General features: G+C 39.7%; 1 protein-coding gene across 1 annotated transcript in view; it reads left to right on the plus strand.

The window, feature by feature from the left end:
* LOC103749719 (liver carboxylesterase 4-like) overlaps positions 1 to 8,855 on the plus strand; it is a 22,500-nt gene that overhangs the window by 7,916 nt on the left and 5,729 nt on the right. Inside the window, 4 exon segments of the mRNA XM_029555790.1 lie at positions 6,018 to 6,158; positions 7,886 to 7,966; positions 8,151 to 8,272; positions 8,274 to 8,296. Coding sequence (XP_029411650.1) covers positions 6,018 to 6,158; positions 7,886 to 7,966; positions 8,151 to 8,272; positions 8,274 to 8,296 — 367 coding nt within the window.

Here is an 8,855-nt window from a genome sequence, read left to right on the forward strand (position 1 = left end):
TAATATTGGGTGTTTTTTAAAAAATGTATTGAATTCTTGTGTATCTTATACATACACAACATCTTAATCATCTTTAGACCCCCTTTCCCATTGACACCCTCCCATAGCTCCCCCACTGGATTTCATGCATTCTGTCATTTATATTAAGGCCTGTCAAGTCAAGTTAGTATCCACTGAAGTCCTTCAGTGTAACTTTCATCCACTGGCATCTAGTCAGCCTATCTAGAATCACTCCCTTTAAGGATCTCTTCTTTTTTTCAAATTGAATTTTAGTGAAATATATGCAATATATTTTGATCATTTAGACTCCCCCCCCATATCTTTCTTATAGATCCCCCACCGAATTTCATGTACTCTGTCACATATGTTAAGGCCTATCAAACCAAGTTTGTGTTCTTTTGTGTCCTCAAATGTCCTTCGGCATTTGTTCATCCACTGGAGCTTGGTTGACCTACCTAGTATGACACCCTTAAAGGAAACCAACTCTCCCTCTGCTAGTAGTTATTGGTTGTCAAAAGTTCCTCAGCTAAGGTTGAGGCTTCTTACCCACTTCTAAGCTGGGATTTTTTTCTGGCTTGAGCTTGCATGGGTCTTGTGCATGCTATTACCATTGCTGTAAGTTCATATGAGTAACTTCCCAGCTCTCTGGAAAACTCTTTCCGTGTGGTCATCAACCACCTCTTGCTTTTATAGTCTTCTCACCCCCTCTTCCTCAATGGTCCCTGAGCTTTGGGAGACAGAGCATTGATGAGGTGTCCTATTCAGGAATAAGTTCTCTGCAAATCTGTATCTTATTCCTGTTTACATTTCTTTCATTAAAATAGATCTGTGAGAAGAAGCTCAATTATAACCTTCTATTTTTGGAAGGCTGAGTTCCTTGGATAAGGCACTTAGGAGCCATCATCAGGAGCCAGGTCTCCTAAAAGGATATAGGGCTCATGAGCTATACAAGGAAGAGCCTGGCTTCGCTATTCTGAGAACACCATCCTCTGTCTCCTACTCAGGAAAATGCCAACAGTGCCCTCAGTCTCCTCCATCCTGTCCTCTCATCTCCCAGCACTGGTCTGAGTCTGGTAACATCAGCTTTGCAGCATCTACAGTCCTGGCCTCCCTGGGGATCCTAGCACTTCCCTTAAGACATTTATGAGGCCGAAGTGAAATTCTTAAAGCCATTCAGCAATTTTTGTCTCATTAAGTTTAGTTTATTTTCTTAAATATTAACACATTCACTAGACTTTTACAATTATACACTTTATTTTTTGATTAATCTCTTCTAAAAGTATTTCTCTTATTTTTAAAGCCATTTTATTTTTATAGGATTGACATAACGGTAATGTATCTGTTTAATATATGCATCTTGATAATTTTGCCATAATCTATGATCCCATAAAGGAATGAAGATAAGACTAAATATACACACATCACTTTCCATTTCTTTCTGCCCCCTTTATTCTTCTTCTTTTCTTCATATTCATGGTAAGAACATTTAGTATCAAAATATCCAATTAACAGATTTTAAGTATGCAATACTATATTGTTATTGATAAATACTATGTTGCATAATGAATTACCAGAACTTATGCATCTCGTAGAAATTTGATCCAATTAACAGATATTAAGTATGCAATACTATATTGTTATTGATACTATGTTGCATAATGAATTACCAGAACTTATGCATCTCGTAGAAATTTGTCCTCTTTAAGACCATATTCTTATTCATCAGTTTCTCAGCTCCCCAAAACTATGATTTTGCTCTTTGCTCCTTTCAGCTTTACTATTTTAGAGTGATATATAAGGGATATCATAATCTTTGTTCTCTGGACCTGGTTTACTTCTTAAAATGTACTTCCTACTAGATCTGTCCATGTGGTCACAAACATATTTCTCATTCATTTCAAGGTTGAATAAATATTTCAATTCATGTATATATTTCTATCCATTGACTGAAATTAAGATTAATTCCAAATTTTGGTTAATTTCAAAACTGTTCCAATGGACATAGATGTGCAAACATCATTTTGATACTTTGGGTTCAGTTGTTTGGTATGTGTACCCAGAAACAAGAATATTAAAGCAGAGAGGTTTTGCACTTAATTTTTAAGTGTGTTTATACCTATAATTGTGTATATGTAACATCTTTATCAGTTTAGATAACTAACAATATTGTATAAGGGTTTGCCTTCACATGCAAACTGAAATAGGCATATGCATTGTTTACGTATGTATACACATATGCATACACAGATATTATTATAATTGCTACCTGAACAAGTTTGAGGTGATATTTCATTTTGATTTATATTTCTCTTATTTGTTCTTGATGATTTTTGTTTTGGACTTTTTTTGTTTTTGTTTTTGTTTTTGTTTTTTTCTGATACAGGGTCTACCTAGTAGCCCCAGCTAACCTGGAAGTTCCTATGTGGACCATGCTAGGCCTTTTCACACAGAGCTCCACCTACACATGCCTCCTTGGTGCTGGAATTAAAGGCATGTGCTACCACACCAGGCATTTTAGATTACCTTTTTTATGATTAGTACTATCAAGCATCTTATAATATAACTCTTAGCTATTTTATGTATTTAAATCTGTGTTCAGGTTATTTGACCGTTTTCTTATCAATTTTTTACTTCTTTAACTGAAAAGATTCTCATATTATTTTAATATTAAACTCTTATCAGATATATTTCTTGCTTAATATACTTTGCCTAATTAGGGTACTTTGTGATTGAATATAAATTTCAGCTATATTTCTATGCACGTGAAAGCAATAGCGTAGCTTTCTTTGACTATACGTCATTGCATGTGTCTACTTAGATGATGTATACTTTAAGATCTTTGAATTTTTTCAACATATGTTTTTATTGAATTATTGTGCATTTCATACATCTTAATCACATTTAGAACTCCTCCTCTACCTGCAACTCTTCACAGCCTCTGGATTTCATACATTCTGTCATTTATGTTAAGTTTGTGTCCCCAGATGTCCCTTGAGGAGAGTGAGTTCATCCCTTGGAGCCTGTTCAGCCTATCTAGCATCATTCCCTTAAAGAAGACAACTTTCTTTCACTCAGCAGTGATCAGCTGCCAGTAGTTCCTGAGATAAGGTTGGGACCTCCCGCCCATTTCACCAGTCCTATGCTGGGTTTTTGTTTGGTTTGAGTTTGCATGGGTCTTGTGAATGCTGTCACCGTTGCTATAAGTTCGTATGAAGTTCCCAGAAGCCTGGGAATCTCTGTTCCTTTTGGTCATACCTACCTCTGGCTCTTACAATCTTGCCACCCTCTCTTCTGCGATAGTCTTGATCCCTGGGAGGGTGAGTTTTAATACAGGAGTCCTATCCTGGGACACTCACTCTGTAGTCTCTTATTCTCTACATTTTGGTCAGCTGTGGCTTTCTGTGTTAATCACCCTCTCTTGCATGAGAAAACGTCACTGGTAAGACTTGAGATACATTAGTGTTCTCTGTTCCTCTAAGTTCCATGAACCTTAGGTATAGAGGTTCCATTGTAGCTGCATCACTTAGGGCTGGGCATTCATAAATTTTTAAAAGAGCTGTTATTATGTGGGAAGACATAGAAAAACAAATTAGTAAACTATATGGTATGTCTTATCATTGTCATAGTTAAGGTAAAAATAGGGATAGAATTAGCCAATAATTTAAATATAAAAAGTAGGTCACAAGGGAGGCTTGAGCTCTGGAGGTGGGAAGCCTTATGGAAGAGTTTCCAGTCAGAGGGAAGAGAGCTGCAAATGCCTGCTGCAAGAGGCCAGTGTTTTTAGTGATAGAGAGGAGCAGGATTGAGACTACAGAGGTGGTAGAGATGGGAAGGAAATGGTCATGGAGATGCTCGAATTGTGATTCAGTACACAACAGGAAGGGATAACAAAGCTCTCTACAGAGTAGTGACATGGTGAGTTTACAAATATTCGACAACCATGGAAAGAAGATGCAGAAGATAGTCAGAGACCACCTAGGAGGCTACTCAGTGGAGGTAGCACTAGCAAAGGATCCTGGTAGATTATGCCAGGGCTGAAGCAAGGAGGTAGTGAAGGAATAGCTGACAGGAGGTGATGATGGGCATTGTTTAAGATACAAGAAAAAGAGAAGAGGGAAGACGCTTTGGACTCTGGACTCAAGGAGGTAGTGCATGTGGTCTCACAGTGTCCTTCAGCATTTGCTGAGTGGACAGTGCCCATGACTGTAGTTCTCATGGGTGGCAATGTCAGTGTTCCCAATGAATGCTCCCCAACTTGCACCTTTAATGTCTCTTTTCTGATCCTGCTGTCCCTCCTCATACTACATTTCCCCCATGTCATGTCACATGATGCCACAGACCCACTCTGTTCAACACAAGGTAGAACACATAAAAGCCTGATGTTGCTTCTAAGACAAATCCCCTTGCTTCCTCTGTTAATCCACTTTCTGCTTCTGTAATAAATGCCGAGGTAGGCAACAGGCTAAGATAAAGATGTTTATTTGGTGGATAGTTTTGAGTCTTCTTTCCATGATAAGTTTTCTGTGTTTTGAGGGGCAGTAGTGGAATATCATTGGGATCTTGTGGAGAAACCAAAGAGGGAAGTGGCAAAGGACCAGGGGCCCCACTCTGTGCTTCAAGTGCACACTCTGTGACTGAACTCCTATTTCACCACCTCCCATTGGCTGCACAGGTAGAGACCAAATCTACAACACATGGACCTTTAAGGGCATTTAAAATTCAAATTACAGCACTTCCATTGAGTTATGTCTTCAAGCAAACCTAGGTGTAGGAATGTGCTGACACTGTACTAGTTGCTCCGCTGTGTCACTCCATCCTTCTGGAAAGCTGTTCCACATCATTCATTTCTTCAAACTAGAGCTTGGACAGCCCTGAATTAGTCCAAAAGGGCGGGGGGAGATTCGTCCATTTTCAGGTGAGGCCATCCTGGGGAGTAGTCATGTGATACCTGTGGTGTGTGATGAAACTGTGGAAAATATTGTGAAGTACCTAAAGTTGTGAATTCTCATATTTAGCATTCATAACAACAATGAGTGTTAAAAATAATAGTGACCTACGACATTTGGTACAACAGAAGAAATTACTTCCGCAATGATTGGGGAAATAGTAAGCCCTGCTCATTGGTATTTTATTACAAGTAGATCCTACATATACTAATTTTTGTAAGAAATCTATGCTATATAAACTATCTTTAAACTGGAACCCACATATAATATAAGGGTGATGGCAATGTTGTGACCAGAGGTTCCCAGGAAACTAGCCCTGAAATTCTACTGCAATGATTCAAGATTCCCTAACTCAGCATTCATGGCGAGTTTACAGACATCGCTAAAAAGAATAGTGTTCTAGTTTGTTTCCAATTGCTGTAACAAAACATTCTGACCAATACCAACTTGGGGAGTAAAGGGTTTATTTGGCTTGCTTTTCCCAGGTCACAGTTCATCAGGGAGCCCAAGGTAGGAAACTGCAGGCAGGAGCTGAAGCACAGGCCATGGAGGAATACTGCTTACTGGCTTGCTCCCCGACCCATGCTGAATCTGCTTTCTTATACAATACAGAACAACCTGCCCAGGGTGGCACCACCCACAGTGGACTGGGCCCTCCCCATCACTCAAAAATCAAGAAAATACCCCACAGATATGGCCACAGGCCATTCCAATGGAAGAAATTCTACGACTGAGGCTCCCTCTACCCAGGTGTGTCAAGTTGACAACTAAAGCTATCTAGCATATGTAGTGAGAATTCATTCCAAATATTGCAATTGAACATATATGTATTACAATTTGAAATATGTGTTGTATATGATTCATGTTCCATTTAGGGGTTTCCCTCCCCAACTTCTCTATTGCTACCATTAAAAAAATAAGGCCTTTGTAGTTCACAGATCGTCAGCTCCCTTCTTAGAACCCTGAGATGCAATGGCCACTGCCCACAGTCACAATGTCGATTTTCTGGCTGCTCCATTACACAGACAGAGGATGCAGGTGTTTCCTCACACTGTGCTGCTCTTTCCCTAGATCCATGCCTTTGTGCCAACTGTGATTGATGGAATGTTCCTGCCAAAGTCACCAGAAGAGATTCTGGCTGAAAAGAACTTCAACACTGTCCCCTACATCGTGGGAATCAACAAACAAGAGTTTGGCTGGATTCTGCCAACAGTGAGCATAAAGAGACATGCTCCCCCATTGATCACCTATCATGCCCCCAACCTATGCTTCCATGAGTTCATTCTTTTAGCCCTACTTTTATTCATTATAGCCATCCCCATTTTATGAGTGGATACTTTAGTGGAGGAAGCATTCTCTGGAATGGCCCAACTGAGAAGTACAGGCTTGAGAACTCCACTAGCCACAATACCCTTTGTCTTTCCTTAATGAATGCTGTAATTCCTAACCTGGGAGGGTCTGTTGGGGTAATTGTACAGATGAAGTAAACAAGGGTATCTAGAAAGGGGGAGGACCTGGGAGTTCAGAAGGGTCAGGATGCAGCACAGAAGTGTCTACCTTAGACCGGGACTCACAGGTTCCACAGCTCTCCACAGGTATTCCCAGAGGCACCATTGCTTATATTCAGAAAAAGTTGATTCTGATTGAGTTAGCATTGGTTTCTAAAAGGAAAGAAGGTGTTTTCCTCTATAATTTACAAAAACTCACTGATTCAAACAATAAGGCATGTTTTATTCGGTAACAGAATGGCAATAAGGAAAAGATCAAATGAACTCAGACCCTTAACAGAAGGTGGGAGATGTTTCCAGGCTGGTGAGAACTCTAATAGGCACAGTGGTGTGAAGGTGGTGAGTCCACATGCCTACAAGCTGAGAGAGAAAGAGACCTCTCTTCATGACAGGAAGCAGAGGTCCAAATTGAAGTAGCATCCTTAATGAAGTTAGGCCTCAATCCTTCCCTAAGAACTGGAAGAAAGATAAAAAGTTATTTTCCTAAATATATATATTCCAAATAGGAGGACATAATATGTTAAAATTTACCTTCAGGTTATCCAGTTAAAAGTTTTACTTAGAAGTTTTGCATCACAAAAATCAAAGAAATGATTGTTATTTTTAAGTTTTGTGTGGAATTGCATTAATAGATACTTCAGGGCTAGTCTTTCCTTCAGTGAGTTTCTTCTGTATTAAAGAATAATTTCATGGGATAGGAGGGATGGCTCTGTGCTTAAGTGTACTGGCTGCTCTTACAGAGGACCTGGGTTCAGTTCCCAGCACCCACATGGCAGCTAACAACAGTTCATAACTCCAGTTCTAAGGGATCCAAAGCCCTTTTTTTGGCCTCTGTGAGCATTGTACAACATGGGTGCACTTACATACATGCAGGAAATACATTCATGCACATAAAATAAAAATAATAAAATATTTTTAAAGGGAAATTTCACCTGAAAGAATTGAGCTTTCTTGGTAAAGCATTGTATCAGTTGTAGTTATGCTAGGATATGCTTTTAGCTGAGTGCAGATGTTTGGACAGAGTCAGTACCTATTAGACTCTGCAGCTCTCACTGCTGGATGATTTCAGAGGTCATCAAAGGACATGGTCATAAGGGTTGATTTTAGATTCACCTGAGTCTGTCAGGGTGTAGCCCGTGCCTCTCTTCCTGAGCTTTATGCCTCTATACTTCCTTTGACTAAATGCTCCTTCACTACCTAGGAAACATTGTGCCCCTAACCTGATAAGATTTTAAATTGTCTCCATTATATCCCTTGAGTTTCTCTATATAAACCAGTTGTTTCATTGATTTTTTTAAACTTATAAAAGAATCATTTCTACCAATGATCAACTAGAGCCTTCATTCCACATTGGATGGGTTGGTTTTCCTGGTTATTTCTTCCTGTTAATTCCTGAGGATTCATAAATGCTTAACCATGTTTTAAAAACAGATGATGGGATTTCCACCTTCTGAAGTTAAGATGGACAAGAAGATGGTCCTTTCCATCTTGCAGAAAATCTCATCCTTTCTTGTAAGCATCTAGGGGATTCATGACAAGAGCTGCAAAATACAAAAGTTCTCTTCCCAATTTCCCTGATTTTTTTTCCTTCTTTATCACCCCAGGAGGGCTTTATACAGACATAAGAGGTAAATGATCAATGAAGCTTTCTCCATTGGCTGGAGATGGTGATAGTCACTTTCTTCATCCATTTTAGAACATCCCTAAGGCTGTAATTCCAGTTGCCATTGAGAAGTATTTAAGAGGCACAGATGACCCAGCTAAGAGCAGAGAACTGCTCCTGCAGTTGATTGCAGATGTAACATTTGGTGTCCCATCTGATCATTTCCCGTGTCCACAGAGGTGAGTCGCAGAGGTTAGATGGGAGAGAGGCACAGACTCTAAACTGCCCACCTCCTAGGATAGATTGATGTATGAACTTCTTATGGTCAGGCCTCAGTGTCTGGTTTAGGGGAGGTCCCTGCTCTTATTCTCATATGAGTCACATGACTTAGTCTCAGCACTTTAGGAGTTGATCCCTGGAAACACCACAGGAGATCTGAGTGACACAGGAAGGAGATGGAGCCTGATCAGTGATACACTGCCAGGCACATACCCACTGTGGACAGCTGGTGCTGGGCATCTCTTAGGACTATCAGATAACAGGTCTCAGGATTATTCCATTTGAGCAGCAAGGGTGGGTATTTATTCATCGATACTCAATTGTCATTGGTTGAAGGTTTTTGCCTTTGATCTGCTGTTCAACTGAGTTATATGTTGAATTAATAAAAGAGCTGCCAATGCTAGAGGTAGAAATCAGGCTTCTCTGAATACAAATGAGCCTCCACAGCATTTGCTACCAGGGATCCTTACTTGAAATAATGGTGATCAATGGGATAGGGTATATTTTCAAGTTCTTAAA

The sequence above is a fragment of the Nannospalax galili genome, unplaced genomic scaffold (genome assembly GCF_000622305.1).
Source record: "Nannospalax galili isolate Female #2095 unplaced genomic scaffold, S.galili_v1.0 scaffold1786, whole genome shotgun sequence".
Taxonomy (NCBI): Eukaryota; Metazoa; Chordata; class Mammalia; order Rodentia; family Spalacidae; genus Nannospalax; species Nannospalax galili.